This window comes from Pezoporus flaviventris, unplaced genomic scaffold (genome assembly GCF_033815535.1).
Source record: "Pezoporus flaviventris isolate CSIRO_AGI_PZ_B2104156 unplaced genomic scaffold, CSIRO_AGI_Pfla_v1 ptg000002l, whole genome shotgun sequence".
NCBI lineage: Eukaryota > Metazoa > Chordata > Aves > Psittaciformes > Psittacidae > Pezoporus > Pezoporus flaviventris.
In genome coordinates, this window is record NW_026892550.1 from 90,912,399 (window position 1) to 90,934,681 (window position 22,283).

Sequence of the window (22,283 nt, forward strand, 5' to 3'; positions counted from 1 at the left end):
CCTCCAATTTATAGCCCAACAATATTAAGCTTTATTTAAAAATAAAACAACCAGCTTGCCTTGTTATAAGATTAAAAGCACAAACAGGGTACAATTCTTAAAAGCCAAGATGATTTATCAGCAAGGCATTCCTCCAGCAGGGAAATCTTCCCTGCTTCCTTCTGCCTGGAACTGCATAAAGGGTAACAAAGGTATGGAATTTCATTTCAACTACTATGTTTGCCTTCTTTTCCTCTCCGTCCTTTCAATTTAGTCTTAAACCCCTCATGCCTTGCTCTCAGGTGAGTATAATCACAACCACCGGCAGGTTGCTATTCTCCCTGGGCGGCTCTTCCCTATGAGGGTGCCCAGGTGTGATAATCTACCACTTAATTGACTCAGGTAATAGCCTGCTGCTCTAATGCATTCAGGGCTTAGACCTTATCGCACACACACTCACCACTGCCACATCTTCCCCTGAGGGAGATGCACCCTTCCCTCCCCTTGGGTGCCTGCAGGGCCTCGCTCCCCATCTATTTCTTCCTCCTCTCCTGACACATGGTAGGGGAACAGGTTTGCCAGGTTTCCGATTCACAGGGAACAGCAGAAAGCCTGACCTACCCGACTTCATACCCCATGGGGCTGAGAACAGAGAGGGGAAGAGCCTGGGCTCCCACTTTGCCTTCCTGATGTGAGGCACAACTTGCGCAGAGGGGAAAAAGGGGTTGGTGCCTCAGTTTCCTCAGGCACTGAGGGTGGGGAGAAGGGAGGAAAGCATTTTCTCTCCCTTGCAATAACCTGTGGGGCAAAGCTGAGCCTAAGGAGAGAGCCGGGTGCTGGCTGTAACTCAGATGGGGTGGGAGAATGGGGGGAAACAACCCAGGCTCTCCCTGGCACCTCTGTTTAGGATCAGGCTCCATCACAAGGCTGACTCAAACCCCTCAGTATGTGAGGGCAGTCCAGCCCCTTCATGTCTTTTGCTAAGCTAGTAAATGTTAGATTAAGTGCTGTCAGATGACTCCCCTTTCCTGGTCCTAATCTCTGCAATTAAGACTAGTGATTATTTTGGTTTCTGAACTTTATATACAACATGACCTGAAAGCGGTCTCCTGGGTTTGGGGAACGAGAGTGCAGCACAGCGGGGCTGTGCTCAGCACCAGGAAAGACAGAAACAGAAGCTCAGGCTGGGGATTGCTTGGTCCGTGCCTGAGGAAGCTGAGTCGCCCATGTGTCTAAAGAAGATCAGAGGCTTTTCTGTGCTCTCTGCCCTCCCATCTCACTCACGCACTGCTCTGCACTGCAGGGAATGACCCCCATCCTCCTGTTACATACTGGAATTAAAAACCAAAGCCCCCAGCAGAAACCACATCATTACTGGTGTTCTGTGGGTGCCATCTTCCTCTCCCTCCCACAGTGCAGGGACCTGGCTGTGGAGCTCCTGCTTCTCTGCCATACACCTCCTGCTGCCACCTCTCCAGGCAGAACCAGAGGTGCTGGTGATCAAAACCCCTCACTAGGATAGGGCTAAAGAGAGCAAAGTGAATGCGAGGTACAGGTAGGGCCTGCTGTTTAATTGAAGCCTTCCTCTGCAAGCAAGGGAGCATGCTGGCACATGCCGCAGGAGGAATATTGCTGTGTCTGATCGCTTTGAAGACTGGGGGGGTGGAGGGAGAAGAGGCCAGTTAAGTGTGTTTATGTTTGAGAGGAACAAAGGAGAGCGGAGGAGAGAGTAGGGGGTGCCTGCAGCCAAAGATGTGTCAGAGATCACTTACTCCTCCTGGGCCAGAACAGCAGCGTGGGACCACCAGCGGAGGAGCAAGGAAGCCGTGTGTGCAGAGCCCTGTTTAAAGCAGGGAGAGGAAAGTTAAAGCAGAGGAGAAAGGAAACTCCTAATAGACTTAGGACGGTGATAATCAAGACACAGGTTAGACGCTGGGTTACCTATCAGTGGGGTGTGTGATACAGCACAAATACACCACAGCAGATAGCACTGTACCTTGGCGGGTCTTGGTGTCCCTTGCGGAAGGCTGAGTACATGAAGTTTAACCAAGTCAAAGAGAAGGAGTCCATCACTCCACCCCAGCTCTGCCATCCTTTACAGCAAATGAAATGCGGGTCTCCCTGTTTGCAACAATGCTGGGAGTATTGCAAACACTCCTTTCCCAGGGGGTTCCAAGCATTGCCCTGTCAGCCTCACACTGCACCCCAGCAAACAACACCCCCCCAGCACAGGGGATGCAGTTAGAGGAATTTATGGAAGAGCCACCCACCAGCAGCAAAAAAACCCATGTACTTCTCTATTTGCTGTTTAATGCTGTGATGGGAACATTACCTGCACAAGCCCCTGAGTGCACTGCTAACAGTCAGTTCCCAGCAAGAGGAAGCGCTTGCCCATGCTCACTTCCATTGCACAGCACCAGTCCCTGCAGCAAGCTCTGTGCCACTCAAGCTGCCACCAGAGATGATACCTTCTACTTCCCAGAGGCATTAGCTCTGTTTTGACAGGTCCAATCTATAAGTTAAACGATCCTGTTGTCAAGCAGAGAGCAAGATAAATGCAGTGAGCTATTTGTTCTTACCAAAAAGAAGCCTGCATTCAAGGACTGGTTTTATTGCACTGGCTGAAGGCAGACTTAATGCAGATACCCTGTGCAAGCCCCAGGGCCAGAAAACCTCTGCTGCAGGTCATGAGTGAATTAACCACACTTAGGTGGGGAACAGGTAAGTGCCTGTGGCCAACAGAGGTGTGCAACAGCTCTGGGGGTGTGGTGTAGCCACAGATCTACCTGCAGTTTCCCTCAAAAAAAAAAAAAAAAACAGAAGAAAAAAGACCCTAAATGATCATACACCAAAGCTTTTTTGGTCTGTTGAGGGAGGGAGGGAGGGAAGCACATCATATGTTAACAGGTATTTCCAAGTTCTCAGTAACCTTCCATGGAAGCAGAGATGGTTCAGTAACTAAGTTCTCTTTGGTGTTGCCAAAATGCTTCTGAAGATCCACCTGTATTGCAGCACATGAATTTTAATACCACGTGCCTTCCCTACCTTCCAGTTTTTAAAATTCACTTTTAAAATGCAGATTAAAAAAACCCCAAACTAGTGGACTCTCTCTTTGGAGAAAAAAAGCCAGACTTGAATGAGAAAAACATCCAGGTTTAAACAAAGAACTGGAAGACAACATTTTCCTTCTTTTTTAGGTGGTTAGGAAACCAGCACTCTTCTCCATACTGCACAACATATAAGCAAAACAAGTACTAGCTTTGCAACAGGAAACCAAAATTGGCAATTCTTCTTGTGTTCTTGAATGCTAATGCATAAATACTGATGACCAGACTTAAGGCATACATATGAGACCAGCTCCATGGTACCTGTGATTTCTGCCTGTAAGAAACTGAAATTTTTCTCTTGATGGCAATGGTAAGTAAAGGCAGAAAGGAGAACTATGTTTGAGACCCCCATGGACTCACAGTAGTGACTGCCAACTGCACATGCTGTTTCTGAACCTGCAGCAAATACAGTATTTGAACTTAAGAAACCAGTAAGCACAAAGCAGTTAAGCAATAAAATGCCATTATGCCTCCTGAGATCAACAGTTTTCAGCTAAGATCCTAAACTTAAAGGGATGTTTTATCAAAAGGTATTCGAGTCCCATCAATCACTATCTGTTCCTTTTACAAGAGTCCCTGGCAAGGCTCCACTCCTGCTTTCAGATTTTCCTCCAGCCGCCCTCTTGTGTCTGCATATAGAGTTACAGGCAAGCCCCATCCCCTCTCCAGTGAGGTGGACCCAGGAGGCCCCAAGGAAGACAAATCATAGCCATCATAAGCTTATCATAACCAAGCTGAGAAAACAGCACTGTGTGGCCCTTCTCTTACTATAGCCTGCAAGCAGTTATGCCATCTGCACATTTCTTTGCAAGATCCATCAGCTGAAGTCACAAAATGATGGGTTTCAAGCTCACGTACGTACTTAAAAGTGGAAAACAGACATTTTAGCCACAGAACAAACATGACAAACAAACACTGCTGTGTCCATCTTCCCATTTTATTTGTAAACTCCAAAATGATCCAGTGGTAATGGTCAGCTTCCCCTCGAGTCTTGGTTAATGAAAGCAAAAGAAACATCAGAAGTTACATCATACTGCGCCTGAACCTGCAACTGGACTTTAGGACACAGTGAGCAATATTATCCAACCCAATTTTTACATACAAATTTGCAAAATGTTGGATTAGCACATCTACAGTTGTGAAGTCACAACTTTTACTGGGCAAACAAAACTTCTCAAAGCAACATACTCAGTCCTACTGTCATTTCCAGAAAGACCATGGAACACCTTCTTGTACTGAGCCAAGTACACCAGGTGCTGTGTTAAACGGGAGAGGGTGCAGGCAGAGGGAAGGAGTGTGCCTGGAGCCTAGCTAGTCCCTCTCAACCCAAGCAGAAGACCACTCCCAACTCCAGATTTCTTACCCATTTGCCACAAAACATGGAACAATAGAGACAATGCATAAAGGTATCTGCAAACAGAGCAACCTCTCCCTCCCCAGGAGGGCTATACCCTGCCTAACAGAGTACTTCCATATGCTGAAAGAGCATCAGGCACTCATGTGTGGAGACAGCAGGTCTGGTTCGTATGCTATCTTCACTGTGAGAGGTGGTCTTGCAGCACAGCAATTAGTGACAACTCAGGCAAGCCTGAAGTTCTGCCTGTGGAATCATCAGGCAAATGGAGGAGGAACTGCATATAAAAACCAAGACTTACTTATTTCTTTGCCCTTTCCTCACAAGAAAAGAGCACCGTACAAGGAGGGGGCCATTAATTATTCCTAGGAGTGGTTAAAAATAGGGGTATTCTCAACTGTTGTGTGTCCAGAACAGGGCTGTGATATCTGAGTGTCCTACAGAGTCCAAGAGGTGTGGGAAGACGATGGTTCTAGTCAGTTTTGTAAGGCCTGGAGATGTCGGCGAGTTTCTGATGCCTTGACAGTTCCTAACCTTTTATAACAGCAATAGGTCTCAGTTTAATGGCTTTTTTGCTGATGCCAGCTGCATGGCAGGTATTAACCACATCTGTCACATTCTTATAAGATTCTGGTGCCTGGAGGAGGAAGAGAGAAGGGAGTAAAACAAAAGACAAAACAACCCGAAGTCACAGGAAGCTAGATGTAGGCTTTTGACAGCCCCTCTGTCTGGCTGCCTTACATATGAGAAATCTGTGAGACACTTAGGTTTCCAAATAAGCTTTCACCATATTTCAAATAAAATACTAGCTATGCTGGTTCAGCTTTCCCTATATTCTCAGATAATCCAGTCCACTAGCATGTGAGAATGTCAGGCCTCATTATCTGGCAGGAACTGACTCCAGCTTCCTCCTTACAGATAGCCTTTAAGATTTATCTTCACTGTCCCTTAGTGACAGGAATCAGGGTTCCCCCTCCAGCATTTTGACATGGAAGCTGCTCTTATAGAGACTGTAACACCAACAGTGCTAACAGCATACTTCCAAATGATTAACACGATTCTATGAATGAGGTTGTGAACAGAAAAGACATTCTGTAGAGGAACTGGAAGTCATAATATTCAAAGTATCTAGCATTTAGAGTTCTCTTCTTCTTGACCAACTATAGAAATTCATCTTAAAAGAGGCAGATCTCTTACAACTATTTTCATGATGCTCACACAAAGACTTCTCAGGGTCAATTAGTAATTACCCTACTGCCAGGCAGAAGATGAAAAAGATATACCCCCAAAACCTGTCAAACAGGCATCTCCCCTTTCAGCAGGATTTTAAGGACAGGGAATACATTTCATCTTATTTTCAAAAAGTTAAACAGCTGAAGCTCTATATTTAGGGTACTAGCAATCACATAGCCCTGCTAAAAAATGAGTAAGGGATGGGCATTAAGCTAAAGAGCAAGACCCCCTTTTTACTCTCAGATAATGAAGTATTAAACTTACTTCCTCCATGACCAGTTTGGGAGAAGCCACACGGATGGCAATGCCCATGTCAGCCAGCTTGTCCAATACATCCTGGAAGTCCAAGTTACGTCGAGATTTGGCTCGGGACAGCGCGCGACCCTAAGACAGCAATTTTGTTAGTTACAATTGTTTTTAGTGGTTTGCAAAACCAGAACTCTTTCTTATTAAAGAAAAACATGATTACATTATAAGTAAACACAGAATGGCTGAGAGCATAGACCACAGTAAGCCACAAAACAAGAAATTAATTTAGACTTTAGGTGATGGGCTCCTGCAGAATCACACATCTGGTATGATGGCGAGGAAAGCTCCATGTGTCTAACATACTAGTCTGCAAGTGTCTTTCTACCTACACCACTTGTCAGACAGTGTGCAGAAGTCAAAATCTTACTCGAAGCTATTTCTCTTCCTCAGTCATCCTCTCACACTGTAAATTGTAGGAAAGGAAATACCTTATTCTAACTACTGAGGAGTTTTATATGGACAGCCTCAGCACAGTTAATCCTTGTTAGCTCACAGATGCCAGAATTTGGTAAAAGGAGCTCATTCTCCACATCTTCATCCACATCATTCATTTACCTTGCCCCCTAAATTTTCTGCAGAAGTAGTCAAAACTACTCGGTAACATAAAGGACTTATAGACTGCAGTCCTCCTGGGCTGGGATTACTGTGGCAAGACTACTCTCTAGCGATATGACGAAATGATGAATCACACATTGTATGACACTTGAACAACCCTGTTCTCTGAAAGATAGTCACATTCCATTCCCTTCCTATCACTTTTTGACTTACAGCTCCATGGCAAGTAGTTCCGAAGGTCTCAGTCATGCCTTGTTCTGTGCCAGTAAGAACATAGCTACAGGTGCCCATCGTCCCGCCGATCAAAACAGGCTGTCCAGTCAGCTGTGGATGCAAAGTTTTAAGTCACAAGAAAAAGCCTTAAACTCATTCCTAATAAAAGTCTGAAAGGAACCATATCTCCAGAAAATGAAGTCAGATTCACATTCCCCCAGAGCATTCCTGCTTGCCTTGGGTGGTTGGTATCAAGGATGCTAGAGAACTAACTGTATTGAAAGATGCAGACAAGCAGATCAAAAGACTTGTGTCCAACAGAAAGACAAGGCAAATCACTGAAGCCTGCCCTAGGTATGAAACACTTCTTTCCCTTCATGATATTCCAGCCTTTGTGGGTGTGAAGCAGAAGAGAGAGCTCAGTGCCCCAAAGATCTAACACTCAGACAAGCAGAATATTGCCATCCCACTAGGGTTCCAGTGCTGTTAGCTCATAAAGGGAACTCACAGCATTAGATCTCCGTCGGGGACAGAGATGAATTGCCTGAGCCATCCAGAACTGTCTTCCAATTTACTTCTCCCAAAGTTAAACTTACTTGATAATCAACAGCAATAAGAGGATGGTGAGGAGGGAAGGCCCTGGTTGATCCCTTTCTGTGCACCAGCAGAGTCCGCTCCTTTCCATCCACTACATGTTGCTCTACTTTGGCAATGTTGTGAGACACATCATAGATAACATGCATATCAAGGTCATCTGGGGTTGTATTGAAGACTTTGGCAAAGGCCTAAAAAGAGAGCAAAACAGGATGTGAACTACAAAAAGATAACCGCTATATATATGTAGAAGAGTTACAATCTGTTTAGAATTAAAAGGAAGAAATTTGCTTGAAAGTGTTTCATATGGTAAGTCAGTGACCTAAACACTTGGCATGGCACATAAGAAACATCAGTTGAATTCAGTCAGAATGGCATTCCATACAACAAATGTGTGTGTGACAGAACTGGACTATCTAGATTGTTTATCTGCCCATTGGCAGCTTTAATGCTGGAATTCAGCCAGATACTGACAAGATAAATTCTTGCAACTCTGAAAAGATGGCTTTAGCAGTGTAAAAACAATTTTCTTGTATCCTCTTCTTCCAGTTGAAGGCATTTTCAAAAATATTGCTTAAGGGGCTTCTGCAAGTACAATACAGTGATGTTGAAAGGATTTATACAGACTGTAATGACTGCAGCTTTGTGTAAGTCTCTCCAGAAAACACAGTTTAAGAAGCACAAAAATGAAAATCGCATTAAACACAGCAGCTGCTCTGTGTTCCGTATGCCTGGGATAAAGCAGGAGATGCAAACCAAAATCTCTGCATCAGAGACAACTCTGGTCCTACCTGTCTTGTTAGAAAAGTCATAGAAGAGCGGTTGACCCAGGCATAGTTTCCAGCAGCTGCCATTCCCTTCAAGTAATCCTGCCCCTCTGCGGAAGAAATCCTGGCACATGCCAGCTGGCGATCATTCACTATGATTTTGTCCCGTTTCATAGCTTTTTCCATAGCCACCAATGCATCTGGGGAATAAACACAGTAAGACTAAGTGACTTCCTAATTTTGTTTCAATCTGTTGAGATGGATGACTATAATTTACATTTTAAAATTGAGCTCATCTGTCTGAGGGTCAAACCTATGGTGTCTTCTCAAATGCAAAAGCTAATCTGTGGCAGAACCTTATCAATTGTTTGCAAATATACAACCCCTGTCAAGGCAATTCAGAGTAGACTCTGCAATTGCACTCTAAGAAATGCTTTTTGGTGCTGGAGTTTACTGTCAAGGACAAGATCAGCTGAAGAGTTTGCTTCACTCCAGTTACCTATGCCAGTCAGATCATACCTGTAGCAACTTGGTGGCCCAGACCTCTGCTGCCACTGTGGATCATCACACACACCTGCCCTTTGTGGTCAATGCCCATCTTCCTGGCAGCATATTCATTGTAAATGTCATCCACAACCTGGATCTCGGCGTAATGATTTCCAGCTCCCAGGGTCCCCAGCTACAAACCACAACACATTGATTAGAAGTGCTAGTAAAGCAGCCTCTGGGAGCAGAGGCGTGAGCTATGGGAATATGGGCAGTAGGGCAAATTTCTACACCAAGGTTTTGATTTTAGAAGTTTTCCTAGGAAAAAAAAAACCACAAATCCCCATATCAACTGAAAGGAAGTAGAACACAGCAGCATCATGACTGTCCTCTTTGTTCAGATTTATAACGATTTTTACCATTGGGAACAAGACTGCAATTAAACAGAAGGACCAGGATCTACAGCCTCTGCCACCACTTTTTTCCAACTTACTCAGGCTTAGTTGAAAGATGGGAAGAGTACAGAGTATTGGGAATTTACCTTCAATTTGTATACACAAGACAGACATATAGTCTTATCCTTGTGGAGTTGTAACCAAGTAAGTTACAACATCCTGTTAATTACGTACTTTGAACCTTTCAGTAGGTTAAAGCAAGATATTCAATTTCCAAGACCAAATTTTTCAAACTCCGTAATAGATGATCATTTACTTGCAAGGCAAATGTGAAAACTGAGGATGGAAGATTACTGTCAGGTTAGAATGCTATTATCTTGGAGTACCACAGTTCATAAAACTCATCATATAAAAGAAAGCTTTATAAATGTAGCATTAGTATAGCCATCTCAAAAGTGTTCCACACAGAGCAAAGAGACACTATGTATAGAAATGAAATCCTGCCCTTGAACTGCAATTGAAAGTTATGCGCTAGTTCTATTTATTATTACATCCTTCTTCAGCATGCTATTAACTTGCTGAGCAAGCAAGAAGAAAAGTTGCAGAGTAACTTGCCCACTTCTTAAAAACAAAACTCCATCTGGATAGGGAAATGCCACTGAACATGAATTCCAGTCCCAGGTGTTAACTGATGAAAGATGGCCTCAGGGACCTTGGGTATGTCCAGTATCACTTCCCTATGTTTAAGCTCTGTCAAGAGTTATTCAGAAACGGCTGCACCATCTCACCTTTCTCCCTACCCAGAAATGCTAAGCAGAATTTCAAGAAAAGACACAAAATTAGAGAACTACTTGCTAACCTTTATAATTGAACCCTGGGAGTCCTTACAGCCCTCCAGAAACACAGTATTACCTGAGGCAGGCCCCTTTTCTTTGCTCTTGAGGAGACCTTGTTGGGATCGGCCTGCAGCATCCTTCCATATTCCTCACAGTGCTCCTTGTCCTCTGCCCAGGCATAGCCCTCCCTGAGAGACCAGTCCACACCCATCTCTAGTGCCTCTTCCAAATCCCTGCAATTATCAAACACCCACATAGGTTATCCTTGGATATACTCAAAACGCCACTGGATATGGCCCTGATCAATCTGATGTAACTTGTTAGACCTACCTTTAGTTAGCTTTCCTTCATGCAAGGAGCTGTAAGAGATGATCTCAAGAGATCCCATCCAAACTAAATAATTCTATGATTTTATGATGAGCCCCTAACTTCTAGTAAGGGGTTCAACATCTTAATACTTCATGAAAATGTTCTACAAATATATTAACTTCAGATGGGCTATTACTTTCTCCTCTTTGTTGTGTGGGGAATAGCCTATTTTCTCTCTCATCCTTTTAAAAAGGATACCTTAAGGTTCATGGAGGTTTTCTGTCAGAAGAAATAAGAACCTTTCAAGAACTTTAAGTTATTATCGGGTTTTAAATGGGGGAATAAACACCTGACTTTGTGCACTGATGATTATAACAGTCCTCCTGGTGAAGCACATATGCAGAAAGACTGGAAAGAGTTTTCTGGAAAGAGAACTACTTTTTCTTTCTTAAAGTCTCTCACTGATGAATCTGTCATCAAAATAAACACCAGAGATGTACCCTCCAGTAATGGGTGCACAACATCAGTCTCTTACTTGGCATTCATGGGGATGACACCTTTTGAGCCAACACCAACAGGAATATGGTCAAACATAGCCTGGGCAAGCTGCTCTTTCACAGGCTGCACATCACTTTCATCCAAATTTGTACGCAGTAAGCGGACACCACAGTTGATGTCAAATCCGACACCACCTAGAAGTGTGGAAAAAGCCATGAAGTTAATAAAGAAAGCGTGCTGATGCTGAGCACTTGCTGAATATTCATCTTAAATCAGTGTCCCTCTGACAGGGAGCAGCACTGAACATTGTGATCTTACACCTTCTTTCTGACACAATACTGGGGGAAAAAAAAAAAAGCAGAACTGCAGTAAGCATCATCTTTATAGAATTATATGGAGCCTCAGATTTCAAGACAGCCAAAAATGTAGTCTTGAAAAGAACCGGAAAACTCTTAAAAAAACCTTGGTTTTTCAGTCTTAAGCATATGCTCTGCAGACATAGTTGTACATTTACCTATAGAGCTCTGCATCTACCAAGTTGCTCCAGCAAGTTGACAAAGTAGACACAATTATAAAATATGCTGCCCACAGAAAGTAGAGAGGATGTTCCTGTTCTTCTGCCTAAGGTCAGAAGTGACAGATCTTAGCATGGCTCCCTGCTGTAAGATGTTCTCAAAAGCAAGTCCTTTTTGCATCTTCACTGGAATAATAATAACTAGCTATAACAAGTGATAAATACTTACAAGGAATATTAAACTTCAGTGCTTAGTGTTTTGCTTAACTCTTACTATTTAATAAAAATAAATACTGCAGGGGAGGCCTAATGTGAAAGATCACTCATGCCACCTTTAGTATGAAGGTGCTGGTATTAACTAGTGTCAGAGGTGGGGATACCAGACTAAGAGATCTTGGGTTTGAGCCAATCAGAAACACTGGAACTGACTGAAGCAAACCTGAAACATGACTATCACATTTCATGACAACCACAAAAGCATCTCCAGACCACCAGTAATTAAAGACCCAGGTGTTGATTAAAAAGATGGACATATTTTAAAGTCACATTTTTAATCAAGAGTAGAAATATTCTCAATAGAAGTTTTCAAACATTGCTCAAGGAAAATAATCAGGTTTTTATCAACCTGGTGAAGCCCAAGTTGAAAGCCTCCTCTTCTTCCTTCAAAACTGAGGGATATCATGAGCCCAAGCCATAAACAAAAGGGCTATTCTCTCTTCACCGTTTAGATGTTTTCAGTGTAATCACCTGCTCCATAAAGAATACAGATTCTGAATGCAAGAATTAGGCATCTTTTAACTCCCTATTTTTTTTTTTTTTTTTTGCTTTGGTTCTGTATATGAAGTAAAGACCTGTCATTTCATAAAGTGGTTTTGTGCCATCCCAGGTATTTCTCAGTGCAAATGAAGTCAGTCATCCTTACCTGGTGAAACCACTGCTTCAGGATCATTCATATCGAAGGCAGCCATGTTGCCAATGGCAAACCCATAGCCAGAGTGGACATCTGGAAGACCTATAGATCTCTGAAAGAGAAGGAAGGGGATTGTAAAGTTGTATGAAACTCTACGCTGCACAGTGTCATCTTGGTTACGTTTTGCTTTGTGGCACTGGTTGTCACATTAGTAAACAAATATACCAAAAAGACAATGGATTTTCAGATGTGGATGAAATAAACACATTGGTTCAGGTCAAGTAAGTATCTAAACTTCTGCAGTTACAGGACCATCAAATAAAGCAGAGTACAGATCTCACTCTGAAGCAAACACCCAGTGGCCAGTCATGTGAGAAGCCCTACTGGCTCTGCTGACCAGATCTCAAGAAAACCTAAGGGGAACTTAAGCACTTAAATGTAGGAATTGTAATCTCAAGATGAATTCTAACCTAGCTTTTGCTTGGACTAAAGAGTTCTTGCATTCAAAACTTATGCAGGCAATAGCTTACTGGCAGCATAAAGCAGAGACATGAAAGTGAGGAAGAGTTCATCTTTACCAAGTTCCATCTGGAGGCATCCGCAATATTTAAATACTGCAAATGTAACAAGGGAAGAGTTCAATGCTATGGAACAGAATCTTAAAACAGTCAGCATTTTCTCTTCCTATCTGTCACTGAACAATGACCAAAGACTGCACCCTATAGGCAGGAACAAGTCATCATTTTTAGGATGATATCCTGAGAGGACAGGACAAGAAACCAATCTTTTTCAAGGAACCTTTTCATATTATTACTTATTAGAGAAAGTAAGAATATGCTTCTACACAAGTCCAAAGGATATCTAAACATGCCAAGCTAGATTAGGATGCCACAAACCGCATTCCACAACCTATTTGAGCAAACAAACATAAAGCCCCAAATACACAGGAGCCTGTCAGAAACCGGAACTTCTCAATGTGCATTAAATGGTCACTATACAATAGTTTTTCAGTGGGATATGTGCTTCTTTTGCCGATTCTTGCCACCACCAAGAAATCTCTTGGGTTGGAAATAAATCCCTGGCAAACAGAAACCAAAGAAAGCACAAATTTTAAGAGCAGTTACTCACATGAACAATGCCGGGTAACGCCGCCACATTCCCAATCTGTTTCATAGCAGGCAAAAAGCCACCTGCACCTGAAGAAGAATCAAAACCAAAAGGTAAGTAATCTGATGATTTACCACAATAATCACAATGGAGCACTTCATAAACAAGTTGCTCAAAACAGTGGCAAGTCAGAAGTCAGTTACCAGCAAGTATTGCAATCTGGCATAAAGCACCTGCCATTATGCACGATCTGCAGCTTAATTACATGAGGTATTATGCTAATGTTCTCTTGCTGTGTTAGTACCACTGCAGACCGATCCATGCTCACAACAGAAGCGTGCTAACCGCCACACTGTTAGTAACATGCCAGCTGTCACATCTGGATCCAGCCCTGCACTTCAGCCCCACACAGAGCAGATAAGCCTAAGTTACAGCCCCACTAAAGCAAATTCTGACAGCAGGCATTCAGGAATGCTCTGGAGCACAACCACCAAGTCTGTGCCTACACATCTGATCTAGGAATACGACACACCACAGCTGTAGGTGACATGCCTGGCACGCAGTGGCTGGCAAAGTGAGAGAACTCATCCCTGTTTGCTGTCCCTCCACACGTGCCACCCGGGGCATACACCGGGCCCGCCCCATTGTCCCTGCTACACTCTGGCCCCCTCAGGACCCACGGGCAGCTCGATGTGATCCAGGCCCTCAGAGAGGCCACAGCAAGGAGCGTGTGAGTGTAGTCCCGGGGCAGAGGCCCCGCGCTCTCTCCTCCTACCATACTCACCTCCTCCGCGGCAGGCATTGCGCAGCTCCTCGAACATCAGCTTCTCCAGCGGGTCGTTCACGTAGAAAACACCCTCCACCTGCAGGGAGAGCTGTCAGGGATGGCGACCGGCACCAGGCCGGGACACCCCAATCGCGTCCCAGTCCCCCCGTTTGGGTTCCCCCACCCCCACGCACATGCATGTTGGGCACGAAGCCCTTCTTGATCCGCCAGCAGTTCTTGTCGATCTTGTCCAGGTACTGCAGCTCATCATTGTAGCTGCGGCTCATGGCGGCGCCGCTCCTGCCTCCTGCTCCCCGTCAGCACAGCCGCCACCACCGCAGCGAAGCACGAACGGACGGCGGCCGCCGAGGGCCACGCCGAGACGCGCAGCAGACGGGAGCCTCCGAGGGTCAAACTTCCTGCTGAGCTGTTGGCCGCCGGCGCCCCCCGGTGGGAGCCGCCTTTCCTCGGGAGAGGCGCGGTAAAAACTGAGGTGCAACAGCGGGCTGGCCGCGTCAGGGCTGGGATGCACTGGGGGAGGCCGCCAGCTTGTAGCATTCAAGTCTGCGGCCGGCCCGAGGCCGTCCGGCTTACTCAGGCACTGTCTCTCCCTCAGGGCTTGACTGTCACTTATTACCTGTGAGAAGAGACCGGCGCCCTGGGGTAGGGCAGTGTCAGCCTGCAGACGTTTAGCTCCTGCTCTGCTGCAGGTGGGTGCGTGGGGTTTGCGCAGCTGCATTCAAGCAAAGCCTGCTTGCACCCCATCAGCAATTGCGTTTCTCCCCATGAGGGACTCAGCTTTTTGCTGCTCAGTCCTGGCTTGAAAAGGACTCCGATTAAGGAGCGAGTGGCGTGTGCTAGTGCACAGATGGAGTTTTAGGTGGCTATGAAAAGGTGGATTGCCATGCTGGTGGCACTGTTCTGGAGGTCACCATGTGAAGGTGACGCCCATCACCAGGTTTCTGTCCTGAGCGCTTAGGTTTAGGAGCAGGGGCTGGACGTTTGCACTCTGTGTGGTGGTTTGTAGTCTGCCTGAGAGCACTGCCCTAAGCACAGTGTGCAGATGGAGTTTCAGGTGGTGAAGGAAAGTTGGATTGCTGTGTTGGTGGCATGTCCGGAGGTTGCCATGTGTAGGTGATGCCCTTTGGGGAGTTATGACTTTGATGGGGATGAGGACAGAGCCTGCTCAGCTCTAGGTTTCCTCTGTGACTGCAGCACGTGTGATGTGGAGGAGGGACTGTTTTAGGTGGGTAGCGCTCTGTGATACTGGCTTGCAGGATGGGGTACCACCCAGCTTTGGGGTGCTGATCACGTGAGGTCTGGAGCTGACTTCAATCTCGCTTTGGTTCTCCAACATGCCCTAGCTACTGCAGGGCTGTACCATCTTTCTTCTAACATTTATTAGAGAGAGAATGTTTATCCTGGTCATTTGGCTTATGTGTACAGGGACACACATCATGGTGAAAAGACCTTGGAGTGCTGAGGTATTTTGGGAATCATTACACAAGGGAAAGAGAAACTGTACCACATGGAGCCATAAACTAACCTTTCCCCAGCTATCTAAAAGCAACTAGTCCTTGGCCTTGGGGTAGATATAGCTGGTCAGGGATACAGTGACTATTTTTGTGTGGTTGTAATAGTGTTTGTTAGCAAACTTGCTTAAAAAAAGCCTCACCTCTCACTGTGCCACAAGCTGAAATAAATATTAACTCAAGGTCACTCTTTTGGGTTACAGGAGAACCTAAAAATAAGGGCCTGTGGCATTGTGACATGGTACAAGAGAGCTATGTAACTGAGAAGTCTGCAGTCTGGGCCATAAGTGAGCTAATGCTGGGAAAGACATAGGAGGGAAGGCCTCTATAAAATGAATTTTAACTATATTTTACACCAAAAAGACAAAGGAGTCATAAAGCTGAGCTTTCTGGGCTTTTTTTTTATGTGGAGACAGTGTGGGTCTGAAGTATAAGTAAAAACATGGGCTCCACTTGCAATGAGGACATTTTCTGTGCTACCTGCATCACAAAGCTACAGAAGAAGCTGAGGTGCTCCGAGATGAATCAGAGTGGAAGCTCCTTCAGCTCATAGGTCACTGCAACTGTGCAACCATATTTTGATTTTTTTTTCTTCCTCTGATGGCTATCTAGATGGAAATTGGGAGTTTTCAGCATTGTCTGGGGGTGCTGAAGCTGTTACAGTCTGACCAGCCTCCCAGTGAACCTCAAATCCTTGCATGTGGATGGGCTGTGTACTCATCACTTGTACACTATACAAGGGAGAATAAATTGTTCTCCCAAGATATTCTGGTCCCAAATAAGGCACAAAGGTTTGTGTGCCACACATTTATTTGAGTGAGAAACATAGGGAATAATTTGATGTTTTGTATTTAAGGTTTCAGACTGGAGGAGTCCCAAAGAAGGAAAAAAGCTGTTAATTTCTATGAAGGATACAACCCTTAGTCATACTTACCTAGAGAGAAGCAAAGAGATTGTGTCAGCATACATCACAGTCATGACTCACTTCTCTTTTTAACAGTACCAGCTTGGTAAGGCTATTGAGTGTTGGTGCTGCACTTGGAGCACAGAAAGAATGGGATGGTTTATGGTCCTAAATTCGATTCATGGTTGAATGTCTCAAGTAATGGAAGCTTTTACCACACCACTTGAGAGACAATTGTATTGTCTGCTAGATTTCATAAGCAAGAAGGTTTATTTTTTATTTAGTTGAGCTGCTTGCTTCTTTCTGAAGAAATAAATGGCCAAATGAAAAGCAAATCTGAAAACCTCCCCTACTGAGACTTTCAGTTGTTGCTGTTTTCTTCACATTTTCCTCCCTGAAATGCATTAGTTTCCAGTTGAAGGAACCTGAAGAAAAGATGATTATTACCAAGAAATTTGCAAATTAGCACAGCTCAACACCCCCCCCCCCCCCCCCCCCCAGCAGTGTTCTAGTAAAATGAGTGAGGCTGGGCTAAAACCTCTATATATTTATTTGGATCATTCTATATTTGGATTTAGCAATCCTATTACTGAGCTGAAATTTAGGACTCTTTAGATGCATTTGTCCTGGAAATAGCAGTGGTAAATTATAAGCTCTGATAGGTGGGAGGAGGAGGATAGCATCAAAGTTCAAACAAGGAGAAAAGCAATAGACATTCTTCCTTTTCTATTAAGTGTGTTTGCATATTTTCAGCACATTCAGCAAATGAATAGTTTCTCTGGATGGACAAAATTAGTGGTTAAAGAGAAGCAGAATGCACTGAGTGGGGATGTGGGATATTGCAGTGCTATTATACAAATCGATGTTATGCCTCCAGCAAGAGTTTTCAGTTCAGTTTAATCACCTCCAAGGAGGAGGAGACGGCAGCTAAGTCAGACCACCAGCATGTCTCTATGCATGGAAAAACTCCCATATAAAGAAAGGTTGTAACATAAGTGAAGAGATGAGGAAAGGAAGGGGTGGGAAACATACATGGCATATAAGGTGCAGTGCTGGAACAGATGCGACCATTAATCTCTGGGTTTTTTATTTTTTGTTTTATGAAACAAGAAGAAAGGAGAGTTTGGTGATGAGGAAAGAAGGAACCTTTCTTCCATATGGCTGCTTTTGTGTTTCTTGGAGTCCAGGAGTTTAGTCCAGCTCTAAACAAGGGTGGAAATTTCTGTGTTAACTCCAGTGTAATTACTGTAGTTGCAAATGCATTTTTATTTCAACAGTGCCATTATGGAAAGCAGAGACCTGCCATATTCCTAAACAGAAGTCAAATTTGGATTCCGAGAATTTGTCAAGAAATGCTCCTGGGAGACAAATGATCACATAAATGTCAACTGCAGCATTTCTTAAATGTTTTTGCTCCAGTAATTGCCAGGAGTAATGCTTCAGCAGTATCTTTTGGGCTGAACGTGGACCTACACAACATTATGTTCATTATTTTCTGAAGACATGCAGCACTGAATTTTTTTCACCATATTCCTGTCTTTACCACGGCTAAGTTTGCACTTTAGGTAAGTATTATCCTGCGCTGCTAAACTCATGCTCCCTGCCAAGATTTGCAGCATCTCTCCTTAAGCTCAAATGACTACAAAAATCACCAGGTGGCAGCAGAGCCATATCTGGTCTCCTCTTACCCTGAACTGGTCACAACTGCTTGCTCTGGCGTGCTCCTTGTAACCACAGTTCCCAGTTTTGCAGGACATGAAAAGGCAGGTATACCTAGTGAGAAAGTACTTGCCTCTTCATTAGCAAAGGTTTTATGTTCTCCATTTTGTGCCTTCACGAAGGCTGGGTTTTAAGGGATGATTTCTTTAGATTTTTCTCCAGATTCCTTGGTTTTGTCCAGAATTGTCCCAGTTTGTAGCTTACAGATCCTGGTATATACACACAATAGTGGCTGTGTTCTTATGGTATCTGCTGCAAAGGTAATGCAAGGTAACTAACTTAACTTTGGCCAAGAGGAGAGACTGTCTCTGAAACTAGCAGTGGTTGACTCCTTGGCTCAGGGGTGAAACTGGCTAATAGGAATCTTGTTAATGGCTCTGCTGTTGTTCCACTGTTGTGGTCAGTTTTGCTCAATAGCATGCTAAAAGCAAAATGCTGAGAGGAGACAAATACCCCAAAGGATTACAAAGTTCAGACTAATTTTGTCCTGGAACAATCCTTAAGTTTCCCTGTTATGGAATTTCACATAAAAAGGAGTCTTAGACACTGAGGCTCCATAGCACTAAGTAGTCAGGTAGTCAGGATCTGGTCTCTGTGGGTCCAATAGTTCCTTCCCTGCCTGCTTCAATGACAAGCTGAGCTCTGGAACAGGGAAAGGAGGGAAAGGTTATTATGATTCTTATGGATTGCTTCTTCTAACAGAAAAAATGAAAATCCGAAATCAACACACATTTTTATTCTTCCAAAAAGAGCTCCTTTCAGTGGAGTGTTAGGTCTGGAAATGGATAAAGGGGCACCTGTATTCAAACCTGCTGCAAAAGACATGCTTTTGTCATTTGATTTCAAAACCACCTTTACCAAGCTCTTGCAAAATCAAAAGATGCTGATGTGCTCAGCAAAAAGAGGTGGAGGCTTCTGAACTCAGGGTCATCAAACATGGTCTTGGATAGACATTCTTCCAAGGTTACCTCTTACACAGCCTGTAAAATTACTGAATTTTATTTATTATTTTTTTTTAAATTGGTACCTGGGGCTTGGTGTATCTGGAAATTTTCACAAGATTTAGGACTTGATTCTTATTCCCACAAGTGTCCCTATGGTGGAAGAGATTCCTCAAAGTGGTGCTGTTCCACCCATTTTTAAAGCCTTTTTTACATAGCTGGGGTTCTGGAAAGTTAGAATGAAAGAAAAAGAGACTATTTTATGTATTTGCACATCCAGACACTCATGCATTTAGGGCTGCAAACTTTCATTTCTTCTTTCTCCCTCCTACTTAACATTCTTTGTGCTGTCCACCAGCAGGGGTTGGAAGTTTGAAATGGACTTAAAGCAAAAATGCATACTCTATTATGAGCATATTTCAAGGGTAAAATGGATTATAGTTTTATTGGACTGAATGCATTCAATTGCAGAAACTTCCATTATTTCAAAACAAAGTTCTGTTATTCAAACAAAAGGGTGTTACCCACCATGACAACTCTAAGCATTTTCCTGTAGCTCATTTTTAAAATAGCCTTTAGGATTTACTTGACTAAATGAAACCTCAGGAAGGAGAAGCTTGGCAGGGGGGAGAGGCAGAAATCACAGCATTAGAGGTGATAAAATGAGAAATGAGAGAGACGAACATCAGTGCAAACTCATCAGCATTAGAATAAACTCAGAAATAGACATTTTACATTTCCATAATGCTGTCAGCTGCCACTACAGAGACAGGGATCTATTACTTCTGTTTATACTGCTGCTAACTTAATTTATAGCAATTTCTTCTATAAAAGTAGACATGAACTTGACTGCATGAGAAAGAAAAATCCCTTTGAGCTGAAAATAAAAATGATAATGCACATAATAGATTTCTGGAAGTGATTTGAATGGCCAGTTAAAATGCAAGGTGAATTAGACATATTTTTAGTAAATCTCAGCACATTTGTAGATGGAGCGACGAAGGGCAGACGTGGGACATTTGCTTAGTAAGATTGGATGGGACCAGGTTAGCTTACCACTCGCAGGCTTCTTTATTTTGCTGGGATTGCGTGGGAGGAGGAGGTCGGAGCAGAAGTGGGCACAGTGTCCTCGGGGCTGTAATCAGGTGCCTTTTCATAATCAGTATTGTGAGAAAGGGATCTGATACAGGTTTGTCCTGCCAAAAATGAGCAGCTCATGTCAGTTCTGTCCAGATGGCCAAGAAGATAAGAAACACCAAGCTTTCCACAGCTTTCAGTCAAAGGAGGAGTCTGTAAGATATTTTGCAGGCATACATCAGTATGTTCTGCTTTTGCTCCAAACCAGCTGACACAAGCCACAGACTGGAGGCTTGTGCTCATGCCCATCCCTCAGCATGGTGTCTTAGCTTGAACTCAGCCCTATGCTCACCACCACTGCTCCACGTTGGTTCTGGAGCTGATTGCATCCTATCAGATTGGCTCCAGAACCAGTTCTCATCAGTTTGCAAGATATCACAAAGACATACCTAGGGATGTTGGGATCTCAGTCCTTTGAGTGAAGTTGCATCCCAGCTTGTTAAAGCTCATGGCCTGTCTCAGTCATACCTGTTCTGCTTTCAGGCATTGGTCCTCGGTCTCTTTATTTCCTGAGAAGGAGTCTGGACCTTCTCCATAGCAAAACAAGCCTCTTGGTGAGAAACTTGCTCTTCTTAAGTACCTTTCAGCCCCCCTTAGAAGTAGTTCATGAGCCTCTAGGGATCCATAAACCAGAGGCAGAAAAGCACTGCTCTGGAAAGTCTAAGGATTATAATCATCAGCCTCCAGGTAAACATGTGCTTAAATGCTTTGCTGATCAGAGACAGTCTGCTGGACCTGGATGTTGGAAGCTGCTTTATGATCACAGTTATTCCTTTTATGACAAGAAGCTGATCTTCAAATTGAGGTGAAGCATTTTCCTGTTGCAACATAACCTGTTTTTGCAGGGAGAAGAAAAGGGAGGAGAGGACTGGCAACAGGTTGTGGCAATCTTTGCTCAGGATTTGCTCAAAATTAGGAGTACTGTCACTGCTATGCAGATACCACCAGGTTTGAATAAAACAGGGGATGAGGTAGCTGAGAACTGAATTGCATCCACCAAGCCACAACAGGAGAAGTGTAACACAGAAACAGCAAAGTCTGGCATGCCTGATAATGACTCTGGATGGAGAGAGGCACAAGACTATTGCTTGATACCTGTCTGCCAGCTTTCTGGATCCAGAGAGTACTGGTCCAGAAGAATCTCACATCTCATGACAATGCCATGAGCAAAAAAAAAGTCTCTATCGCATTTTGTACCACACTTGTCCCACTGATTCAGTGGCATCCCCAGTGTTTCCAGGGTTAACAGGTGAGATTGCCCTCCTGCTGACTGTTGTTTCAGAACTGAGGACTACCATGTTTCTTAGCTCAGCTTTGCCTATGCCTTCCACCTCTTAGAGGCCTCTACTGTGCTTTCCCCTGAGCAGCTAGCTGCATGTTGGCACCACATCCTCACCACCTGTGGGTGTGAAAATTGCTGAGGTCATTCTAAGTGAGAGTTTAGATTAAGAAAAGTAAGTTATGGATTCATTGACTCAGGTCTTCAGTTGTGCAAACAGGCAGGGCATTGATTTATAATATGTGAGAGTCTGGTAGCCCACATCATGAATAAGTATACAAAAGGCTTTATAGGAGTGTAAAAGGGTAGTGTTTCTTCTCCTCATTAGGTTTTAGCTGCTTAAATACCACCCATTTTGGTGGGTGTCAGATGATTAATGACTTTGAGGATCTGCCATCTTGCATATCATTTAAAATCTCCTAATAGGGTAAGAGAGCACAAATGAATTATCTTTCCAAATTCATACAGTCAAGCAGACAACACTGGCATATGCAACAGTGTTAGGGGAAGGAAGGGAAATCTCAATGTGCGTGGTAAGAGATGACAGGTCTCAGCCACAGTGCCTTATGAAGCAGGACGCCAGGTTGGCTGTGGGAACAGAGAACTAGACAGGGGGTGAGGAGTGATGCTGGAGTAGTGAGTGTTGAGATGTGAAGGAGCAACATGCATGGCAAGTTAAAGACTTCTCAGTGTACAATACGTACCAAAAAGAAAAAAAATCCTTGTCTATGATCTCAAGCCTAATTGCTGCTCCTTGAGGGCCTCAGTATAACAGTTTATTATTGATGTGAAAGTAAGGGCTTGCTAGGAAGCACGGTTAATAAAGTTTTGAACTGTAA

General features: G+C 43.9%; 1 protein-coding gene across 1 annotated transcript; it reads right to left on the reverse strand.

The window, feature by feature from the left end:
- Positions 1-4,005: 4,005 nt before the first annotated feature.
- RTCB (RNA 2',3'-cyclic phosphate and 5'-OH ligase) lies at positions 4,006-14,322 on the reverse strand. The gene is made up of 12 exons (XM_061445073.1): positions 14,127-14,322; positions 13,951-14,029; positions 13,188-13,255; positions 12,072-12,171; positions 10,673-10,829; positions 9,905-10,061; positions 8,631-8,790; positions 8,136-8,311; positions 7,347-7,535; positions 6,751-6,861; positions 5,938-6,057; positions 4,006-5,077 (listed from the first exon to the last, which is right to left on the reverse strand). Exons 1-12 carry the CDS (start codon positions 14,217-14,219, stop codon positions 4,970-4,972), a joined length of 1,518 nt encoding a protein of 505 aa, XP_061301057.1. The 5' UTR covers positions 14,220-14,322; the 3' UTR covers positions 4,006-4,969.
- Between the last annotated feature and the right edge of the window lie 7,961 nt (positions 14,323-22,283).

Bases quoted from the DNA above. Each gene is read 5' to 3' on its own strand.
- RTCB (XM_061445073.1), bottom strand. From the start codon at position 14,219: ATGAGCCGCAGCTACAATGATGAGCTGCAGTACCTGGACAAGATCGAC. The intron at 14,030-14,126 runs GTGCGTGGGGGT...CTCTCCCTGCAG, and splicing joins GCTTCGTGCCCAACATGCAT to GTGGAGGGTGTTTTCTACGT. The intron at 7,536-8,135 runs GTAGGACCAGAG...CTCTCTTTTTAG, and splicing joins TGACTTTTCTAACAAGACAG to GCCTTTGCCAAAGTCTTCAA.